The following is a 22,686-nucleotide window of genomic DNA, read 5'->3' as shown; positions in this document are numbered from 1 at the left end:
GATACCAAAGTTCATTTAAAGTCTTCCCTTTTTTTTTCCCCTTAATCCAAACCCAGTCGCTCAGTTGGCAGAGGGTTGGACTGAAGCTCAGGCACTCTTCTAGCAGCAGCGGGCTGCGAGGGAGGCCTGCTAGGTGCTGGACGAGAGCCTGCTGGTGCTGACGTCCGCAGGGAGAAGGACCGTGCGGAGCCATTTGGTGCCTTCACGCCTTGGCTGAACAAGAGAAGGATCTCTGTCAGGAGCACAGGAAAGCCACAGAGACTGCATATAACTCTAGCTATCCAACAACACTACCAGGGAGCAGTATATGCCCTTAGCCTTACTTAAGATGGAAAAGAAAGGTTAGTTTTGCTTGATCACCTGGTATTCTGTTTGGACAGATAGCCTGGCTCAACAGCAGTGTTGGACTAACATCGCTGACAAGGCCCTTCTAGCGAAAGCATCATGCTTCTTGCTGGCACAGAATAATTGTCCCCTGCTTTCTGTTACCGAGCTTAGAGGCATGCCTCCCCCAGCCTCTTGGAAGCTGACGGAGGGCAGAGCGGAGGCTTGCTGCTCCCTGGAAGGCAGGGTGCCTCCACACAGGAGGCAGGGAGCAAGCACAGGGGTTGCCACGGAGCATACCTCCCAAGGCTGGGCAATGAAGGGGCCGCGAGCGTGTGTTAATGAGCTCATTTTAAAAATAGGCTTTCATGGGAATATTTGTTGTTGTTCTTTGGATTCCTCTTATAATCTAGAAGAAGATATAAAAGTGTATGAAACTCTAGTTTCCAGTACCTGTTACCAGCTGGATATGTTTTAGAGTCCAGCTGAGCTCCAGAGATCTCCCTGTTCCCAGTGATTCCCTCAGACTGATGAGGCCCCATTCCATCCCTAGTTAATGAAGATATCCTCATATTGCTACGTTAATTGTGTAACCTCAGACAACAGCTACAAGAGCCAGGACAAAACGCAACTGTCAGCACGGAGGCACCTTACAACGTGACAAAAGGATGTGGCTGTAAGAGTTAAACAGTTGGATTTCATGGTCACCTCTGCAAGCTACTTACTTCCATCCGCACTTGGTCAACCTTTTCCCAGGATCAGTGACAGAAGCAGATGGGGCCTGGAGTGACAGGTCACGCTGGCATCTCGCTCATCATGCCAGCTCGGGCTGGTTGAGTCAAGGGAGGTTTGGTCTGGCCCACCCTGTCACTTCAGCTGTTCCTAAGCTGCGTTAAGGATTAGTGTTTTAAACAAGTACTTCTTTTTTTCTGATAGCGATAGTGCTTGAAAAATTGAAACCAGGCAAGTCTGTGTCACGTGCTGTGCCTCAGAGCGATGTGCTTCTCCAAGAGATGCTGGAAGGCTGCAGGGCAGAGAGCAGATCAGAGTCAGTAATACCAAAATGTATTAAATAATTTTAGCCTGCAGAACTCAGTGTGTGTCACAGGGACGCTGAATACAGCAATTCATTTTGGAAGTGGAAGCCGAATCCCACCAGCACTGGTGGGATCACAGCATCCACAGACCCTGGCAGCCCTGGGCTTCAGTTCCCCCCACGGAAGCAGGTTTATAGCGTGCCTCCTCCTCCCCGGCCATGGTGACGATAAGCATGTGAGCCATGCTGAGCGGCTCAGCGCTGCATGACTTCAGGAAGACCGGTAAACAGGGAAACCAGCGCTGCTGGCCTCTGCAACCCAGAGGCACCCCAGCACTGCAGAAGAGCTGGGACCTGCCCCGCGAGGTCCGCGCACCAACAGAGTGTCCGTGCAGCAGGGTTTGCACTCACGCCAAGTGTTTGCAGCAGCAGCCGGCAGCACAGCGTCAGGGAAAGAGCAGAAGACCAGGGAAGCCTCCAGGCATCCCTTCCCTCCTATACTCACCAGCCCCCAGGCTGGGGCCCTCTCTGCCAAGAACAGCATCTTTCTTCTTGACAGGCTTTTTCTTGCCTGAACTCTAATTTATTTTTTTTCGGTCCATCTAACCTTTATCCCCCACATCTCCAGCCAGGAGCTGCACTGTTAAGTGACGTGCTGCGCCGAAACATGCACCCCTTCTTTTTCTTCAGACTTGTTACTGCATCTGATGTTTCTGCGTCACGGGAAGCGGCGTGTAGATCACCCCCTGTTCACCTTCCCAAAGCACAAATGATTTTATTGACCTGTTTCACATCTCCCTTCAGCCTTCTCTTCTGCCGGCTTAAGAGACTGACCCTATTTAGACATGTCTGGTGAGGAAGCATTTCTATATTTTTGATCACTCTCATTGCCCTTGTTTGTGCCTTTGTTATTTTTACTATATTCTTCTAATACAAGAGGACCAGAACTGTACATGGCATTCAAGCTGCGGGCTTTTGTGGATGTACTCAGTGACATAACAATGTTTCTGGCTTGTTCTCCATTCTTCTCCTAACGACTTTGCATTTTCTTCGCTATTTCCTAAATAATTGAGCTAACATTTTCAGAGAACTAGTCACAATAACACCAAAAATTTCATTCCTGAGTGCTAATCATAGTTCAGGCTTCATTACTTCGTGTGTATATATAAGAAGGGGCATTTTTCTCCCTGTGAGTTATTTTGTATTACTGATATTAAATTTAATCCGTAATTTTATGATGCAGGCATTCAATGTCAAGAGATCTTTTGCAGCTCTTTCCTGGCAAATTACATTCTTTGCCCTGGATGATTTAGTGTCGTCAGCAAACTGTCATCTCTCTATTCAGCTCCTTTTCCAGACCATTTATGAGCATGTTGAGCAGTGCATGTTCCAGTGGCACACCCCTGCTAATCTTCTACCATGGAAACTGGCATTTTCTTGCCACTTTTTGTTTTCTCTCCTTTAATTAGTTGTTAATCCAAAAGAGAAACTTAATTTTCGTCTGTAAACTGATCAGCTACTGGGAGAGCCTGGTGGGGTATCAGTGTTGTCATCTGAGCAGCTGTGTGTTAGGACCTGGGCTGAGACCCCCAATTCGAGCATTACCTTTCAGCCTCTCTTATTACCCCAGCATGGCCCATCCTTTGGCGTTTTTTGCCTCATGCCCCAGCTGGTTCCCTGCTCATCCTGGGTCATCTTGTGTCCTCCCTCCCTCAGAGGCCTGTGGTGCCTAGGAGAGAAGGTCGCACCCGTCAGTCCCTCTCGGTGACATCCCAGAGCCTGGCCACTGTCAGCTTTGCCACCTCCTCTCTGCACTTGCCAGATTTATACTATTAAAACATTTGATGGGCATCCTCGTTATGCCACATTTTTCTCTATTTTTATTCATGACGAAATTCAGTAAAAAGAAGGCAAGAAAAATAAGAGACTCCCATTCTTGCCGCCCTTGGTGCTTCTAGCTAGCACCACATTGTCAGTCCCAGACCACATCGCAGCTGGCAGCACACAGCTGTGGCAGAAGCTGCCAAAGAGGAAATGCAAGAAAAAAAAGCTGTTCTCGTTATTTTCTTTTCCAAAACAGCCCCAGTGCCTGATATTACCCTGCCATCTTGAAGCCTGGTTTTTTTTCTACCCAGTGAAAGACTCTTTCACTCCCTGTTAGCGCAGAGGGCTGGGGGGACCAAATTATCCTGTCTCCTTGCAGAACAAATTAGCCTGAGCACATCGCTGTGCTGGTGCAGCTTCACGGCCTCCAGCGCTGCTGCGGGCCTGAGGGTGCCACGTCTGGGACCTTTCTTCCCCCCCCTCTGCCTGGCTGCCCCTAAACCTGCGAGCAGGGCCGGGGAGAATGCCTAATGCTTAGCACCAGTTTTCCTAAAAAGCCACTCCATGCTCTGGCAGTGTTTCAGGATCATTAATACATTAGAGCTGCAAGCTGGCAGCCCAGGACCAGTGGAGCACAATGGTTAATTAGCAGGTTACAAATCATCTCTTAAATGGATGGTTGATAGGGCTTCGGGGCTTTTAAATTGTCCTTTTATTAACAGAGTTTCCTGGGATGGTACATCAGAAATGACTGTTTGTGATCAGGAGACACAAAAGCTGCTTTCAGGGGCTTAACGCCGATGAGTCTGACTGCCGTGATTGCATGGGCGAGGAACCAAACCTGTAGCAGGAGAAACACTTGCTTTTACATCGCAGAAGGGAGGGGAAGATGGGCAGAAAGGATGGCTGAAAAGTCTTTAGCTCCCTTCAGGCAGCACAATTAGTAGGCAGATTTTTCAAAAGAACTAGAAAAAAATATCCGCTCATGTGCTAGTTTCAAAAATCCTGCCCAGTGGGGGATCCGAGCACTGGAAAACCAGCTCTAAGCCCTTACAGAAATCTCTTCCTGCAGAAGAAATGCCAGTTCTGGTGCCGACACGTGCCTGCAGAATTGGGTACCGAGAGGTTAATTTAACGCATCTGTTGGTACTTATTTTTAAAACAAGAAGACAATGAAGAGGCCAGAGCCGTCAAAGCCCATCCAAGGCTTTGGTGTGGAGAACTGTTAGTAAAAAACAATGCTTAACACGGCTGGATAACGGCGTCAGCGTTGTCACCCCTGTGCATTAACGCTAGCTGGGCGTATGTGCGCTGGGAGGTCAGACAAACCCGAGTCAGAAAGCGTGTGGGATCCCAGGGCCGCACCCTGGTTGGGAGCAGGCTCTGTCCCCCCCTCCCCAGACCGTTCTGGGACTGAGAAATAGAGAAATCCGTGCATCAATCTCAGGATAAACAAACATAATCTCTCTCTACTTTAGGTTTTTGTTCCCTCCTCACATCTCCTCCCCTGCTGTGCAGGAACAGTTAAACTATGAGATGATAATGTCATTGTCATATTTCATAATTTTGGGGGCGGAGAGGAGGAAGGAGGAGAAAAACATGTTTTGCTTCCCCATAGCCTGGGTGTGTCATAACAGGCTAGCAGTAGCTCTGGGGCAGCACGGAGCAAATGCGAAAACCTGCTCCTGAGCCAGTGCAAAAGGCAAAGCTAACCATGTTTTCTTGACTGCACAGTTCAGACCTGCTTTCCTGGTAGAAGAAAACCAGAATTTTTTGGTTCTCTCTCTTTTCCACAGTGCCCTTTGAGAAGCAAAAATAGAAGCAGACTAAGGAAAAAAGCAACCTGGCTTTGAGCGAGGGGTGTAAAAGGATGGAGAGTTGTCACAGTGTCCCTGTGTTAGAGCGATCTGTGGTGTGTGCTGAGGAGCTGGTGCCCAGAACAGGACATCCTCCGGCTTGTAGGAGTCCAGGGCTGGCCAGCCATGCAGGAGCTGCGTCTTCTCCCGCGTTGCGTCTCGCGAGCTGCAGCACAGTCCCTCAGCTGGGCCGTCCCAGCACATTTCCTGGGCGCAGGCTCGCTCTTCGCTTGGCAGAGGCAGGGCTGAAGTCAAGCTGTGCTGGGCTGCAGACAGGCAGAGGCACACTGCTCCCCCCGCAGCTTATGCGCACCCTGGCTCTGTGCTCCGGCTGTGCGGATGCTCTGGCTTTCCGGTTCCTGTCTTCTGGGACACAATCAGGCATTGTAAAGGGTCCAAACCAAATCATTGTTTGCATGAGCTTGCATAAGAAATATGTGGGCTCAGATGAAACAATAAGCACACCCATGCAGCTCCCTGCCTCAGTTTCCCCATCAATCCTGAGCTGTCTTTGGCATTTCCGAGGCAATCAGTGCTCCTTCTCTCCCATCACTCCTCCCACACAGTTTCCCCCAGGGACGGAGGGGCTCCAGCTCTTCTGCAGCAGCTGGCTCCCTTGTACTCTTTCTAAAACAGTTTCTTTTACAGCTGCTTTAAAGGCTAAACATCCATCTGCACCTTGCTCCCCAGCCAGCCTCCTCAAATAAGCAAAGTTCCCAGGTTTCTGCTGATTTAATCTCTCTACCAATGCAAGGTCTCACTTTGGGGCTGCAGAGGCTCATTAGACCCCTGGCTACTACGTTCTTCAAATGGGGCTGGACGAGCCATTGACTTTGAGCCTGGAGGGAGCATTTTTGGTTACATAAGTTTTTGCAGCAACCTTTTGAAATAAATACCCAGTATCATCTTTCACCATATCCTGGCCTGTTTTGCAACAGGCCAGAATATGCTGAGGGGTGGCTTCTCTGAGCAGAGACCTCTCTGGTTTTTTTCCCCATATCTTTGCTGAGGAATCCTAGGACAATGTAGCTAACATCCTCCTCATTATTTCCAAGGAGCTGTTTGCACAATCTTCTACCTGTACTGGAGCTACCCCAGCTTCATACCAGTCAGACCAGTGAAGCTGTCATGCACTGAGAGCATCACCGTGCAATGACCATGAGCACTGGCCGTACGGTCACACTTCCCACCTGCCTTGGATTTAGCATATGTGGAAATCCCCCAAAAGACTGCTCTGAGCTCGCTCCCTGCATGATCCCACCGCGTGCACGGGAACAGGCTGCAGCAGGGATGAGCTGCCTTAGGAGGCTGGGCAGAGCCTGCAGGTATCGAGACTGGATTCCCACATTTCCCGCATCCAGCCCTCTAATGCTGGGCTAAACCTGGGGCTGGCAAATGACTGGAATAAAAGTCCTGTTGCCAGCCTGGGTTGGAGCTCACTGCACTGATGCTTTCTCGAACGGCTGACCTGGCAGTTTGCGCTGCGACTTTCCTCTTTGTGTTTCAGTTTTGCTTGTCCATGCAAAATGGCAGCACGATAATCTCAGCCCCACACACTCACTGGCCCCGTAGCGGTTCAGCAGGGAGGGGAGTTGGGGGATGCCTCGGCTCCTCTGGGTGTGAGGGGGGCCACTGGGCAGCAGCACACCGGGGCCTCTCTGCTCCTGGCAGCGTTTCTGCAGCCCCGGGCTGCCATGTACAGTTACAAAACAGAGGGAGGCAGCCGTGACAAATGCTGTGCCACTTGGCAGCTGCCGTGCTGCAAATCATGTGCTATAGCAGCGCCCGGGTGGGAGTGGGAGCCGCTCGCTCGCAGAGGCGTACGGCCACCCCGGGGCAGAGCCCTGAGTGAGCACCGACCCCCTGCCCTGAGGGGCTCAGCAGTGTCGGGGGCAGGCTGGTACCCTGCCCTCACCCACCCGGCACATGCAACAGCGAGCAGCCCTGCCGGTGGCACCCCGACAATGCTATCTAACCAGGGCAGAAAGCCTTTCTTAAAAGATATTTATGCTCTGCAGACCCCTTGTGATCCCACCCTGGCCTCTGACGTGGCTGAGGCTGTATTATCAGTCCCACATAGGAGCAGAGAACTGCCTGGCCCATGCCATGTCTCATGTGTAGTGTCTGTAGTTCATTAAGATGGTGGGGCCAGTTGTCACCTCCTGCCAGGCAGGGGGCTATCAACACTAGAGCAGAGCTTGCCATTCTGGTGGCAGCATGGCTAAAGCCAGTGGAAGCAGGGATGGACCCTGGTAGAGGGGAACCCTGTTTGACAGGGACAAAAGTCACTCCCAGCTTTACCATGCTGGCTTTTCACTGCATCTGAGATGGGCTCCCAGCTCTTGTACAGTTGAATTGTAAGCTGAGCCTTTGGCCTGAATCTGAAAAGGCACCTGAAACTTGGTCTGCCTTGGAAAGAAACGGGACCATGCAGGACACCTCTCTGCCTCTAGCTTGGGAGGAGAGGACCTGCGGGAACACATCCCTTTTCCTTGCTTTTCTCATACATCCCTTACTTTCTGACTTTTTTTTTTTTCCACATCAGTTTGATTCAGGGCCCTAGAAACCAATCTTTCCTCTTTTGCTGACCTTTTCTGGGCAGTCCTTACATGTCCTGGTGGGCACAGGGTCAGGCACTGACTCCACTGCCAGGAGACTTTGCTTAATCCTCAGAATAATTCCCGTGTCTGTGCTCTTGCAGGCAGAGGAGAGGAGAACAGCAGAGAAGAGGAGATCAGACAGTGACAGAGGCTCAGAAAGCGAGCACAGCCGGAAGGTGAGTTTGGCCCCGTGTCCCTTGGCGGGGACCATTGTCTTGGAAGAGGAAACCAGTAGGATGTGCCTCCCTGTCAGTAAGAGTTGCCTCAGTCCTAAAGGAAGCAGCAGCGTGCTCTGATGTGGTCCCCGCTGTTCATCCCTCTTGTCATCCAAAGCTTGGCTGAGCAGCTAACACACCTGAAGCAAAGCAGCGCTGGAAAGGGTGACAGACACCCTTTCACACCTTGTCGTGGCTGCTTAAGTCCCTAGCATAGCAGCAGGGATGTTACGACGGGCAACGTGCTCACCCATGTGGCAGCACAGCCCTAGCTGCTTTCTATCCCCAAACCATTTGCTTGTGGCTGAAAGGCTCAGGGTGTATTAGCTCCAGCTCCTCGCTTCAGCAGAAGCTGAGTAGGATGGAGGTAAATCAAAGCACAGGCTTTCCCACTGACTGTTTAATGCAAACTCTGGAGGACATGCTGGCTCCCCTGAGCCTGCAGATGCTCTTAATTAATGGAGCACGAATTGAATAGCCCCACCTCAATGTCATTCATTAGGAGGACACAGATGGGCTCTTAAATATTAATTCCAGCTGAGCTCCCCCACCCCAGAGCAGAAAAGTGGAGCAGGATAGCCCTGTGGTCCAGCTAACCACAGCTATGCTACAGCTGAGGTGAGCCCCGGGTCAAGGACCAGCTTACCCTGCTCTGTGGGCCCCACAGCCACCTCTGTACCTACCCACGAGAGAACTCAGGCACCAGCCTCAGTCTTTCCCTTGCTTTTGGCTTCCCCTTTGCTAAAGGCCAAGCTAATGGGGCAGGGCACTTCCCTTATCCCCCAGCTCTGGAGGCTGAGCCCTGCTCTTGCTAGCTGTGTGCTACTCAGCTCTTGCATGCTTCTCCTCAATGGGTGTGTCAGGACCCACTGTGTCCCACTGTGCCATGAGGCTGGAAGCTGTGGGGAGCATCTCCAGGCCTGTGCCCCAACCCAGACACCAGTGCTTGCCCTTGCTTTGCCCTGGTGTCCCTTGCCCTTCTGCAGACCTCACCTCTCCCTTCTTGGGGATGCGGACTCAGGTCCCACAGCTCCTGCCAGCTAATGAATGGAGGAGCAATTACTGCCACCCATCTCTGGCCCACGCAGGTGGGTCTCCTTGGAAACAGGGCTTTCAGTCACTCCTTCCCTGCTGCTCTGCTTTTATCAGCAGTGCAAGGCTGAGGAGTTAATTCTTGTTTGGGGATGGGGTGAGGGTGGCTGGCGTGGAAGGGCACGTGTATGAAGTGATGAATTAACCGCTGGTAATTAGCACCCCAGGACTCAGCTCTGCACTAAGCTATTCACCAAGCAGCGTTGCTTGACAACACACCGTGGCCAGTTGGCTCCTGTTTCAACCATGTCCATTAACCTGGCAGCTGGGTTACCCACCTCCCCCTCTTGCATGCTCCATCAGCTCTCAACTAGGTTTTCATTGAGCTTTAAGATTTTGAACAGCAGCAGCCCTTACCTAGTCTATCATGAGGAGTGGTAAACCAAGAGGCTGAAAGCAATGAGGGTGAAGAACCCCCTTGCTCCAGGAGTGCTGCTCTTGGCACTCATGGTACCATGTACCCGGGACGTAGGGATGGCCCCAGCCTGGTGGTCCCAGAAGGCTGTCTTGACCCTGTGAAGGATTTTGTAGGCATAACTTTTATTTCAGCATCCCACAGTCTTTGGGTGGGGGGATTTGTTAGCCCAGTGCATCTTCTATGAGAATTCAACCTCCCAAACTCTGTTGGGAGATGTTGCAGGCACTCCATGGAACTAACTATATGCCATAAGTAAACCTTAGCAAAGTGCCTCTTCCAGGGAAAAATTGAGAATGTTTGCTTTTAAAACCTTCAGGTGAGCAGGATCACAGCAGGTGCAAGCCGCTGTCCAATTTATGCCTGCAGTTAAAGTGACTGCAAGTACGAATGGGGCAAATCAATTCTGTGGCCGTTTGCACGCAGAATTACGGGGGCATGCTTTAGAAGTTTGTAACCAGGTACTAAATATCTAGAATGAAAAACTTCACCTTATGGCAGTTGCTACACAGATCAGGAGGTTAGATATTGCTGCAGGAACCAAAGGAACATTGCAGTTCAGGTCAGGGAAGCAGCAGTGAAGCCCCATCTCATTAAGGCAAGAAGAATGTATCCAGATGGCAAAATCCAGCGTTTTAGGAGGAAGCGTTTTTAATCCTTCAAAATGTAATATTATTCATGCAGTCTGGATGGAGTGGAACAACTTTTCCAAAATACCTTCCCACAATTATCATTATCATTTGTGAATATCCCTTGGAGGAAACGCTTACTTGTTCTGATGTGGCTATGGATTTACAGCGTGGCTCTAAGCAAGCTGTGTAACTTCCTCCTGCCTCAGTTTCCCGTTCTGGAAAGTCAGCCGGCCCTGGGACCAGTCTACAAGTAAGTACTTGTCTAGGCTACAAGTAAAGCAGAGCCCTTCTGTGTGCACATCACTTTGGAGAGGGAAGCTGACCTTGCTCCAAGTTGTTTTCAAATATTACTCAGTGTTTCTGGCGGTGACAGTACAAAGTACACTGAGTGCAGACTTTTAAGACGTTTTTATTAACAAAAGCTCTTTTGCCTCCACTAGGATAGCGGGAAGTCAGTGCAGAAGAGCCCTGGAGACCTCAGTTTCCCCATGACTGGACGGGAACGCTCGGAGTACATACGCTGGAAGAGGGAGCGCGATAAGATTGATCTGGAGCGACTGGCACGTCACAAGAACGCGAAGGGCGAGTGGCGACGGGCTTGGGATGTGGAGAAGTCGGAGCACATGTAGGTCCTCCACGGTCCTGGGGTGGTTTGTCTGCAGCAGGCTATCTAAAGCCAGTGATGAGATCTCGTGCAGGTGTTCACTGCTGACCAAATCCCATGCTTTCATGTGCCTCTCCCTGACCAAACCCACATCGCTGTCTCTTTCTCCTCCTGACCATGTCTATCAGTGGGACCAGATATCAGAGTGATTCTCCTATTTTCTTTCTGACGTGAGGTCTCCTACCCTGATAGGAGATACTGTGTGCTGACCAAGATTGCTGGCCTTTGGTCCCACCAGGGCTTGGACTGTGGGAGGGAGAGGAGCGTGAATCACTGCTCAGTCTACATGTGGAGGGTCGTCTCTGTCTCCACATGGACAAATCCAACGGCATGAGGGTGCAGGTGCTCTTCTGGAAACAGGCGTGGACAAACTCACATTGCTAGTCCACAGGCTTTCTCACTGCCCTGCTTGTTTCTCCTTTTCAATGACAGGCCAGGCCAGTGTGCCTAAATCTTCCACACCTCAAACTCAGCCTCTTCAGGCACTGCAGTGTGAGGGCATCACTTTGAAGGGCCACCCGTATGCTATGGGGGAAGTGCTGGGGACAGCAATGTGGGAGAGCTCTTCATAGGGTCTGACACTTCCCCGCTTCAAACACTGTCCCTCTAACTGTGCTTGTCCAGCTGGGTCACACCAGCTAGAAAGCTTTGGAGGAGGACTTAGCACCTGCAGTGAGGTAACGTTTTGATAGGGTGTGGAGTTAGGGGACATCGCATGGGTTTGCTGATAAGAGTTTGTACAGGGCAGAATGATGGGACAATTTTTGGCTGAGAAATGGGACCAAATACCTAGATTTTTCAGTCACTCAGACCCCAATAATTAGAGGTGAATTGACTTCAAGTGGGTGCTGAGTGTTGCTGGCAAGACAGCTCTGAGCCCTACTGTTCTCCCCTATATCCAATTTTTAGAGAAAAGCCATAATACAACACAAGCAGGATTAGAAACCAACCAAATGAGTCTGGACAGGTCTGTTCTGAGAAGGCAAGTCCTGAAGCTACTTCAGATTGTATTTAGAAGCTTGGGAAGCTCCATTTGAGCCTTGTACAGTTACACTACAGGCATCTATAGACTCCATGGATGCTCATAGAATTAAGTATATACACACACATATATATGTGGGTACTGATGTAAAGGTTTTAGGGGTTCTTCTTTGGGGTAGAATTGCCTCACAGCCTCATTTCTCCTGGTTAGTGCATGCAGTTTCAGCTCCTGCTGATAAACCTGCACATATTTGCCAGTGGGCAGGTGCAGAAGGGCCGAAGGCTGGAGCCTGCGCTGTCTTGAGGTCTCTTGCCCACGCTTTTGCACACTGGAGGAGAACGGTCAGGTCTGACAATGCCTGTTTTTAACCTGCAGGTTTGAAGAGGACTTTGTTAAGGATGGGGAGCCAGCCTTGGATAATCCCAGCAATAAGAAAGGTTGGCAAGGGACACCTAGACTCTGTCCTGATGCTAGTGAATGCTGATCGTGCGAATCCGAGCGCCACAGCAGCTGTCGTGGCTGTCAGTTGTGAAACTCCGCTTTCCTGGGCAAATGCCTCTGAGCGCAGCGTTGGGGTCTCAGCCCTCTCTGCTCTGCAGAGTGCTCAGGGGATGGGATCTGAGTGTCTGGGTGCTAGTGCTTTTTACCTTCCCAGGGAGAGCAGTGGCACCGTTTCTGTAACCTTGTACGACACAATATGGAGGCTCAGCACTGCCTCCTTTCCCCAACACTGGTTTGAGAGGCAATCCTATTCCAGAGCACATCATCTCTGATCCCTGTGGCACATGCTGGCTTCCTTACTAGCATAAGTCCATCATGACTCCTGTTTCTCAGGAGATGGACTGGCAGAACAAAGCTTTCCCTTGTGACACCCTGTTTGAACACCAGGCTTTCTGCTGCGTGTCCATTCCAGAACCTCACTCGCTTTTGTGCGTGCTTTGCTTTGTCCTTGCAGGGGGAAGAAACGCAAGGAAATTCCAGCACAGGTCCTTTCCTCCCGACGGGAGAGGTGAGTAAACTACGCAGCTCGGTTGTGGCACCCCACTAAGTGTCAGCACCTCTGATATGGCCTCACAGAGAGAGCTTTCTCCAGGCACTCTCGCAGATTTGGAGTGCCTTTTGGGGACATACCGCGTGGCTGCTCTCATAGCTGGGTGGGACGGTCTGTGCTGTGTGGCAAGGGAGAATAAGAATAAGCCTTCCAAGAACAGCACAAGTGAGACTATCTCAGGAATAAGATTTAAAGTTATAATTGGAATTTGGGATGAAAAATGCAGAAAAAACACCCATAAATTCTCAATTTGTACTTATTATTTTAGAAAATATACCTAATGAATACAGCTTCAGAGGCTTCCCCCTCCAGAGGCACTTTCCACTGGTACAAGGACATTGGCCCCCTCAACGTCCATCAACTGGTTCTGCCTGCTCTTGCATGGCATTTCCAACCTGTCTTCTAGGTGGAGGACAGCATGGAGTGAGTGTGAGCGACCCTGGTCCGAAAGCAGTACCTGCTGTGAGCAGCCGAGCCAAAGGGAAGGACAGACTGACCGGCAGAGCCAGGAGGTAAGGAGGCCGGCAGCAGCGCTGCAAACTAGTGGCTGTGTGGCATGTCTGGGTCTCATTCCTTGCCTGATTGTGAAGAGGGACAGACAAAAAGAGATATTGTTCCACAAGGGCGTCTTTTCAGGTGAGTTCATGTTGGCAGGACCTCACTTAGTGCGGTTTGTGGTACTTGCGGGGTGCATCATCGCTGTGCTGACCACCACACCAACTGTCTGCCGAACAGGTCAGGGTTACTCTGACCAGATTTGGGTACCACTGGCATGTACCCTGCAGGCTTTTGAACACGTTCTTATCTCACTTCCAGGCACTGCTGATACGGAGGAGCAGCCTTCTCAGATAGCTCCCAGCTGAGCCAATAGTAGTTGAGATTGGTACTGTGCTACAGATGCCTTTTCTTCTTAAACAACTGTTCCTAAAGATGTGAGGAGGGAAGTGACCTGCTCCCGCCAGCTGTGGGCAGCACACGGCAATGTAGTAATTTGCACAGAAGTGATTTCAGAATATCAGCAAAACTAAGTGCATTTTGCAGGTTCGCCCACGTCCTCCCAGGGGTCCCCCTCCCCTGCTGCTCTCCATAATTAAATTTCAGTGCAGTCTCCAGTTTCCTGGAGCCACACTGACGGTTTAATAACAGTAATCGTCTTCACAGCACTGCCATGCCCTTTAGCGGGCAACAAAAGGATGAAGAGTTGATTGCATACCCCAAGCCTCTTAATTTATTCAGACCACAAAACTGTTCCAGTAGCTTTTAATGTTAGCATTCTTCAACCATCCAGGTCAGTTATGACCGTGCAGTTAAACAGATGGATAAACAGATATGTACTTCACAGGGGTACTCAGCATTACCCAGAAGTTAGTTAGCTGGAGGTCAGCTGCTGCTTGCTCTTAGGTGGCTGCAATGCAGAGCGTTAGGCAGGGCCTGTGTGCGCAGGATTCTGCTGTGTCAGGACAGTAGTGGGTCTGATCTGCAGAGCCTGGCACTGTAGTAAGCCTGGAGATTTTTTTTAACATTGCGTTTGTTTCCAGTGGCTTTGCTTTGAGGAAATGCACCTCAGCACTCGTAACTCTTGGATAGTTAAGGTGTGCTCTGAGAATCTACTTCCAGAATAAAGATGGGTTAGCTTCGGTCTTCCTAAGCCCTGTTAGTGAATCATATTACTTAAAATCAAATGTAATCTGGATAAATTGATGAAGGACATGATCAAGAACATGCAAATAATCAAGTTAGCTTTGTTTTTAAGTTACATTCCACCCTTCTCCATTCTTCAGCTCCATCCCCAATAAAATGTACTTGGGAAGGAAAAGCTGATGAGCTGTGCTCCCGCTTGCTCTCCCCCAGCCGCTGGCTGCAGCACCGGCAAATGACAGCAGCTCCCAGAGGATGTGCAGGATGGGCACGCCAGTAGATTTGCTTTATGTTGTTACTTTCTATGAATACCCTAGAAGGCTTCAGGCTGCGGGCTGAACGCTGCTGTTCAAAGCCATGAAAGGTGCAGTGGTTACGCACAGTTCTGCCCTGCCTGAAGATGCCGACCCATCCGCGTCAAACCAAACTCCCAGGCCTCAGCAACCACCCTCGGAGTCAGCGTTGATCTGCTTCTGAAGTTTGCCACTAACATTTGGTTATTTGTGATGGTAAAAAGAGGGACAGGCAGCTGGCCAGAGAGAGATGCAGAAATAAAATTTAAAATTGACAGGCTGGAGGACAGAGAGGGAAGAATTAAAAAACAGGGACAAGGAGCAGGACAGAGGGAGACAATAAAGTTTAAGCAGTGACATGCTACAAGGCGGTAAGGGAAGAAAAAATGGGGACAGGGAGAGACACAGAAAGAAAACTTATGCACAGGAATTACTTCAACAGCTGGAGAAGGGAAACAGAAGGAAAAAATATACCCACCTGATCCTATATATGAGAAGTTAAAGCACAGGAAGCTGTTGGGCAGACACTACTACCCCCACACTGGTTGTAAGATTTTTATCAGCCACAAATGACCTGACTTTAGGTCATCATCCTTTCTGAAAGATAGTACTACACATGGAATATGGCTTTCCTAAAATCATACATCATTTCTGGGCTAAACTAGATTCAAGGGGAAGGCTACTGATGCAGCATTGCTGTCTCTATTTCCCTCTGAACTTAACTGGATCAGTTATTATTCATTGTCTAGGTCTCCTCCAAGCTAATCAGAGAACACTGTTTCCTGAGACACCTTTGCTTTGGACTTTGCTCCATTTAGTGCCATCCCCTCTGCCTTGAGAAGGGCTCATGGGACACCTTACTGCTGCAGAGCAGACTGCATCTCATTGCGGGAGAGAAGCGCAGGGCTCCCAAGGGCTGGAAGCAATTGCACAGAACAAGCAGCTCATGGTTTCTGTCAGTGTTTGCCGGGAAAGTGAGTTATACCCGCTGCAAAGATCATGTTCGTCCTTTCTCTTTCCTTCCTACTGGAGCCTTTTGTTCTTCTGGACTTCAGGGCCTGGGGAGGCGGGAAGGCGCGGAGGCTGTTTCCGTGGCAGTTTCATGTGGTGGTAGGTCTGGTTTATTCTGGTCATGTCTTCAGCTGTTGGCCATGCCCACCTTGTCTCACCATGAGAGCTGGGGTGTGCCTCAGGGCTCTTCAGGGACGATCAGGTGTTTAAGGCGTGGGATTTAGCTCATCCAGATGTGGCCCACCCCATCCTTCCTCCCAAACAGCAAAATATACGGAAAGACTTCAGAAAATCATAATGATGTTGGAAGGACCTGCTGACATGTTAAACCTCATGCTTTCCAGTGTTTAATCTTAAAGTTTAATCCTGATGAAGTCATTCTTTTCTGCCCTGTGGACATTTTAGCTGTACAATTTAGACGCATATGGCTGGTTAAATGTGTCTGGGAGTAGACTGTAAACAAAAAAGCAGTGTTGATTTTGAGCGGCTTCTTGGAATGGATAAAGAGTTTGTTGCTTCCCTTTTATAGGCAGAGCAGACAGGCGGATCACACTATGATCTGCTCCCTCCGTACCACAGCCCACGGGTCAATCGCCAGTGCCGAGGTCCTGCCTCAGGCTCCACGTCTGCCCTGGTCAGACCCAGGGGAAGGGATGAGAGCCTGCCCACTCCCCTACATCCATCTCTTCTCCTCTTCCTCAGCAAAGGTTGACTTCTGCCCCAAAGCATGCCTGTGACAGGCAGATGCTGACTAGTTTCCAGAAATCATAACAGGGTCTTGAGCCATTTCTTTTTCCTTCTACACTGAGCTCACAGAGCTGTGCCCAGAGGAATGCCTTGGCTAGCTGTCTTATGGCAGAAATTCAAAGAAATAATGTTGGGCTGGGATTTAATATTTTGTATAGACTCCCTCAGAGCCTCTAACTGGCTGGCTTGGAGCTGTTTAATGACATCTCATTGACCTGCCCCCCATTAGTGGCCCTCAGAGTCTCTTCCTGCAGTGGTCTCTGTTTGCCTCTTCTGCTCCAGAGCTTGGAGAGTCACTGAAGGCACCCTCCTCTCTGGCAGTGACTAGGGCAGCTAGCATCATTTCAGACTGAGGGGAGCTACCTCTGGCTCTCAGCACTTCTCCCTGCTGTAATAATAGAGCATTATTCCCTTGCCTTTCTCACCTCCCCCCACTAGCAGGAGATTCATGCAGTGGGTCCAGCAGACCTAAGACCCCTTGTGCCTTGGACTACCTGCTTGAAGCACATCTGAGTCCAAGCATGCCAGCAATGTCAACCAGTTCAAAGTGACAGTTGTTTCTGGGGTGCGCTCTTTAGCTGGGGAGAGGGGAAGGTCAGCCAGCCGGTTGCACAGTGAGGTTTAGCACCTTCTGTTGGGAGGCTCAGAGGATGTATCGCAGAAAGGGTGCGTCGCAGAGAGGGTGCCTGGCTTGCCATGGGCTTCCACAGCCTGTTTCTTTTCTCACAGCAAACTGAGAAGTTATGTTTCCAGTCCGTGTTGTGCCTCCAGTGCAGAGGCTTGGAGGCTTCTTAGTGCATCTAACTCCACTAGGGCTGCTGGGTTCAGTCAGGACTAGATGACCGCTAAAGGTCCTTTCCAACCTAAACCATTCTATGATTATTCGTATCCATTTAAAGGCACTACAGCCCCAAAATGGCTGATGCTAGAATCCTGTTTAGATGCCTAAATTCTCTTGCTGATGAAATTATAAAAATCTTATATGCTATTGTGTCCAGAGAGACATTCTTTATTCTTGTTCTTTTAATTTTATCTCATTTTATCTCACAGTGAAACAGTACATCGTACTCCTCCCTGAACATCCTCCATTAGAAATGAGGCTAGAAGGTGTCTCGATTTATTCTTTTTCATTCTTGTTTGCTGTACTTCATATCTATCAGCTACTAGGATGGAAAATTATGGCTCATCTAAAATGACAAAGAATTATCTTAAACACTACTGATGTGAGTAGCTGGAACATGGAGTCATGCCATAAAGTGCTCACCTTCACCTGGGGACCTGGGAAAATCAGGGGAAGTGAGGAAGCTGAACGCTTGCCTGCTGCAGCATGGACACCTCCCTCAGCACCACCCAGCTGCTCCATCCCGCCAGAATCACGTTAGAATAGCTCTCCTTCAGCCCATCCATCTCACCTCATGGACTCTTCTATTTCTTATCTCCTCTTCATTACATCTTCTGTGTCCTCTGTTGATCCAGAAGGGATCCTGCGACTCTCTGGTGATGTAAACTTGTCTCTCAAGCTGGAAGAGCATCCTTTGCTCCACTGCTTTGCTTTGGGAAGGGCCATTCATGAAGCTTTTCCTATCACTTCAACCCTCAGCTTAGGGAGCCTTTGGGGTACTGGATATTCCTTACCTTTGCATGTATCTGCCCTTTATCACTTAGAGACTCTTCTCCCATTGAAGTCCAAGCAACCTGACAACAGTGGTAAGACCCTTTTGGAGCATCTGGTGGTGACTCCCAGCAGCACCTTACCCCATAAAGAATGTGGAGCCAAGTTTCCATATGAGAATGGATAGCCCTAGCCATGCTGGGGAATGCGCTGGGTATTTTCATTGCTTGTTAGTGATTAATAACGCACTCTGGTGTGTTAGTGGTAATGATGGGGAGGAACATGTCAGGCGGAGAGGCTGAATATTTTAAAATTGCTGTTTAGCTCATTTTGGCTATCTTTAGACCTGTGGGGGTGGTGTGTTCTGGGCTGGCTCTGCAGGAGCCGTGCAGTGGTAGAGTAGACAGAGCAGGGAGAGGCAGAAACCTGCATCCAGCAAGTCATTCCTTTGTTTTTAGATATCTCTCTGGGGAAGCAGTCCTCAGTCCCACCAGCATCAATGCTGAGTGCAGACAGGAACGGATCGCGAGGGCAGCCCATGCTGAAATTCAACACAGTTGACTATGTATGATGAGCTCTACCAGTACAGCCTGACTTTCAGAGCTCTTGCAGGGCACCGCTGAAAATACAACCCCAGCGGTCAGGGTGACTTCCAAGGAAAGGGGCCCTTTATGTGGCTTGAGCTGGCACAGCTGGTGGTGGGGACCTACCTTTTATTCAGGACAACACCTCACTGGCTGTGGTTTGGGTGCTGGCTCTGCCTTGAAGCCCTGTAGGACTGCTCCAAGCTGCTTTGCCCTCTGGCTTCTTAAGGACACTGTACCCAGCTCTACACGCTGAGAGAGCCTTGAGGTGCTTGCAAATGCAATTTGCTCCTGCCCTAAGGACTTTGCTAGATAAAAAGGGAGTGTGAAGCAGCTTAGTGTGATTGTACGGTGGAGCTTGTGATGGTAATTCCCACGCAATTGTCACAAGGGCACGTGGCGTCCCTGTAACACATTTGCTCTGGAAGTGCCTCACTCTGCTGTCACCTCAATGTGCATTCTCACTCTTTGTATCTTGGCCCAAAGTTGCCAAATGAAGAGGCCAGTAAGCCCAGCAAAGTCTGTCCAGGGAAGAACTAAATCTCACGTGTATTTGCGCATGTTGTGTTTTAAAAGTATGGGGCAGGGAGAAATGTGTGTATATTAGATATATGTGTGTATATATATAAAATGGGGGGGGTGTGTGTGATATAACTCACCAGGCGCGCACATGAGAAGGTAAGGGTTACTGAGACCCCTCCCTGCCCAGTAGCACTGCATGGGCAAATCCAGATTTATATTCACCCCAGCAAATCCAAACAAGCAAAAGAAAGCAGTTCGTCATGCAGCCTTTAACTAAGCTGCGGCCCTCTTTGGCACAGGATGTTGTAGCTGCTGGAAATTTATTATGGGGTCAAAATGCACTTACACAAATCCCTGGAAGAGACTGTCTACTAAGCATGACTAAACACAGAGATACCATCTCAGGCTCAGGAAATCCCAGAACTGCACATCTCTGAAGCTGGGTAGGGTACTGGGGAGGTGTTAAACGCGTTTGCCCTCTTTCCAAACCCTACCCTGAGCATCTGCTAGTGATGCTGAGAGGGGAAGAGAGCCTGGGCTAGCTGGACCTTCAGTCTGATCCTTACGGCCGTTCTTGCAGTCTGCTTGCACATGCCCACGCCTCCGATGTCCCAAGCTACTTCGAAGCAATTTTATCCTTCACCATCTGCCACTATGTCTGCCATTGTGGAGATCTGGGACTCTTGGGCACTGCCAGGTGAGCAGGACAAGACTGTGGCAGACATCAGCATAAGCAAACTGTATATCTTATTAGTCTAATGACAACTGTCTTTTCTGGCAATTGGATTTTATGTTTTCATTACATTTGGAATTATAACAACCAGGTCATTAAGATTTAGTGGTCTCATATGAGTGTCTCTGGATGGTCTCCGAGTGCTTTGCAGGTGCCAGAAGGAACTGGACCAGTTACATCTGCCACCTTCATCTCTTGTTGCCTGGTCAAGGGGCTTAGAGAAGGAATGCATGGTAGAAATTCCTACCCAGGTGTCAGGCAGGGAGAGTGCCTTTGCCATATGAGAACTTGAAGGCCTAAATTCTGATTTTTATTTTTTTTTCTTGACAGATGGGATGCAAAAGAAGGCGAGGACATGTCTTTTCTGAAGGATGACCTTGAGGGCCAGGTGAGTTCGTGAGTTCAAGGCTGCCTGCTGAGTTTTCTCAAAACATGCACTATCAGGAAAGTTGGAGGCTCTCAGCCAGTGCAGAGGTGGGAGGCCTCTGTGTTGGGGTGAATCTACCCCTCGCTAGCACTCTCCAGATGGCATGATGCGAGAGCAACTTCACTTCTTGCATTGACCCTCTGTCAGCATAACCACGCCACTTATTCCAATCCCTGAAAACTTCTCCACTTACATCCTTTTATGTCCTTTAATGGCCTCCACAATTTTTTCCTCAAGTTTTGAAGACCATCATAGACACGGAATACCATATACTGGTATTTTAATAAGCTGAATTAAATATCTCCTTCTTTACTTAGAGGAGCCTTGGTACGGACAAGCGGAAGAGCAGAGGTGAGGAGGGGGTGGAAGAGAACTGCACAGCTGAGCTGGAGGAGGAGGCAAAACAGCCAAGCCCCCAGGATCATGTAGCCTCCTCATCGCAAAGGCTACGAAATGGAAAGGTCCAGTCTGCCCACAATGGCCAGAAGGAGGAGCGGAGAGGAGTGAAGGGCTTCAGCATGGAGGTGTCTGCAGCCAGCACAGGTGACTCAGAGCCAGGGCCCAAGCCAAGTAAGGAAGGTGTTGGGGAAGATGCCAATGGGAAGCCTGGCACTGATGATACCTCTCAGGAGAAGGAGAGCACTAACAGCACTGCTTCACAGAGCAGCCTTCCAAGCACTGTGCAAGCCCCCAGGCACGGCAGCGAGGAGACCTTGTCATTGCCTGTGGAAGCAAGTTTAGGTGGAGCTGGCTTAGAGGAAAACATAGCTTTAGAACAGGAGTCCGCTGAGGCCTCTTCAAATGGCCACGGAGGAAACCTTGACACAGCAGCGGGAGACAGACTGGATGCAGGTCAAGGACAGCTGGTGAGAAAAAGAGGGGAGGAAGTGACCCAAGACGCTGCCCTGCAGGGGCAAACGCTTGCACTGAAAGGAGACGAAGACGCTGAAGGCACTGAACACAGAGGAGAGCCTTTGCCCCCAGGGAAAGCCAACTCTGACAAGACTGTTGTGTCTGAGCAGGACACAGCAAAATCACATACCACGGAAGGGGACCAGCCTGAGGATTGCAAGGACAAGGACAGTGGGGACACTCTCAACTAGCAGAGATTGTACCTGCCTGGGACAGAAGGTGAGTTCCTGACCCTGCTCTCCACGGTGTGTTTGTTATCCCATTAACGCTCTCAGTCATAGTACCTACCCACAACTCCATTTTTTGTGGCTGTAACAGCACGATACTGGATAACTATCCAAAACTGTTAATTAACAGTGATATGGATCCCTCAGTTAGTCTAAATCTGTGCATCACAAGGACCTACCCTGGAGTGGATGGGGAAACCATGGAAAGACAGACAGGAAAATGCAGGCAGAAGACTGGACTGCAGAGTCTGGTTGGTGACATGGGTTAGTTAGGGCACAAACTGAAACTATTCCTGGGAAGGGATAACCTCATAAAGGATAGCAGGATGAATTTGTTTCTCTCTCTGGGGTGATCACAACTAGAATAACTTGAGGTCAGTGTGGCCCCTTTCCCAAAACACTTGCAAGGCTATAGAGGCCCACCCTGTGGACAGTAGTCTGAAGAAGGTCGACTGCATGTGGGATTCTCTTCCCAGTGCAAGGTCTGTGAATGCTACACTTTGAATTATACATGTGGTAACACTAACGTCTGAGGCAGTGTATAAATACAAAGGGTGAGACAGTTCCTGTTGGAAAGGCCTATGAACCACAGAGAAAGGAGGACAAACAGATCTGGTTACGTAGCAATGCTCCAGGTTTGACTCAAGCAAAGAAGTTTCTTCCAGAAAGGCAAACGTAGAACAAGAAAAGCCAGGAGAAAGAACAAAGTATGCCAGGCAGAAAAGCAAGGTAGAAATTCGGAGGAAGGGTCAAGGAGAGAGTGTAGGGGCTCTTTGGCAGTTACCTTGGCGAGACATGTTCTTTCCAGGCAATGTCACACAGTGATCAGGATCTCATACCCACAGGTGTTGGATCAGACCAGCAAGCCAGGATGTGATTCCACCACCAGGTTAGGCAGTAAGGTTGCAATTCAGTCCACCTAACTCAGGCCAAGCACAGAGGCACCTGACTTAAGATCTGGGCTTTGTTTCTCGTCGAAGGAGAGAGATGGGCGCTTCCAGAACACAGTCCAGCTTGCCTAACACCTGGATTGCTCTCAGGACACTGCTGGCTCTATCCTTTAAGGGGAGAGGCAGCAGCTGTATTCCACAAGTAGGCACTTCAGGCAATTAGCTGCTCAAAGCTAGGCAGGTGGATCGTCCCCACCAAGTGCCTTCCCTGATTCCAGCAGGCTTTTCTTCAGACCTCGACCCAGCAGCTTGTCACCGCGTATTGCTTAGCATTCATCCCAGAGGCACAAACGAGCTTAGGGATGAAGTGGTTAAGCTGCTAACAAAAAGACTTTCACT

The 22,686-nt window shown here is 49.8% G+C and overlaps 1 protein-coding gene across 2 annotated transcripts in view; it reads left to right on the top strand.

Annotated features, from left to right (window-relative positions):
- The window catches only part of CCDC9B (coiled-coil domain containing 9B), a 58,931-nt gene that overhangs the window by 20,401 nt on the left and 15,844 nt on the right, over positions 1-22,686 (top strand). For both annotated transcript variants that reach the window (XM_075095266.1, XM_075095265.1), the window contains 7 exons: positions 7,742-7,816; positions 10,435-10,619; positions 12,016-12,077; positions 12,596-12,649; positions 13,098-13,203; positions 20,162-20,219; positions 20,576-21,389. In XM_075095266.1, coding sequence (XP_074951367.1) covers positions 7,742-7,816; positions 10,435-10,619; positions 12,016-12,077; positions 12,596-12,649; positions 13,098-13,203; positions 20,162-20,219; positions 20,576-21,361 — 1,326 coding nt within the window. In that variant the 3' untranslated portion in view covers positions 21,362-21,389. The remainder of the gene's footprint in view (positions 1-7,741; positions 7,817-10,434; positions 10,620-12,015; positions 12,078-12,595; positions 12,650-13,097; positions 13,204-20,161; positions 20,220-20,575; positions 21,390-22,686) is intronic.

The sequence above is a fragment of the Phalacrocorax aristotelis genome, chromosome 5, assembly GCF_949628215.1.
Source record: "Phalacrocorax aristotelis chromosome 5, bGulAri2.1, whole genome shotgun sequence".
NCBI classification, from domain to species: domain Eukaryota; kingdom Metazoa; phylum Chordata; class Aves; order Suliformes; family Phalacrocoracidae; genus Phalacrocorax; species Phalacrocorax aristotelis.
This window is presented reverse-complemented; position numbering and strand designations above follow the sequence as displayed.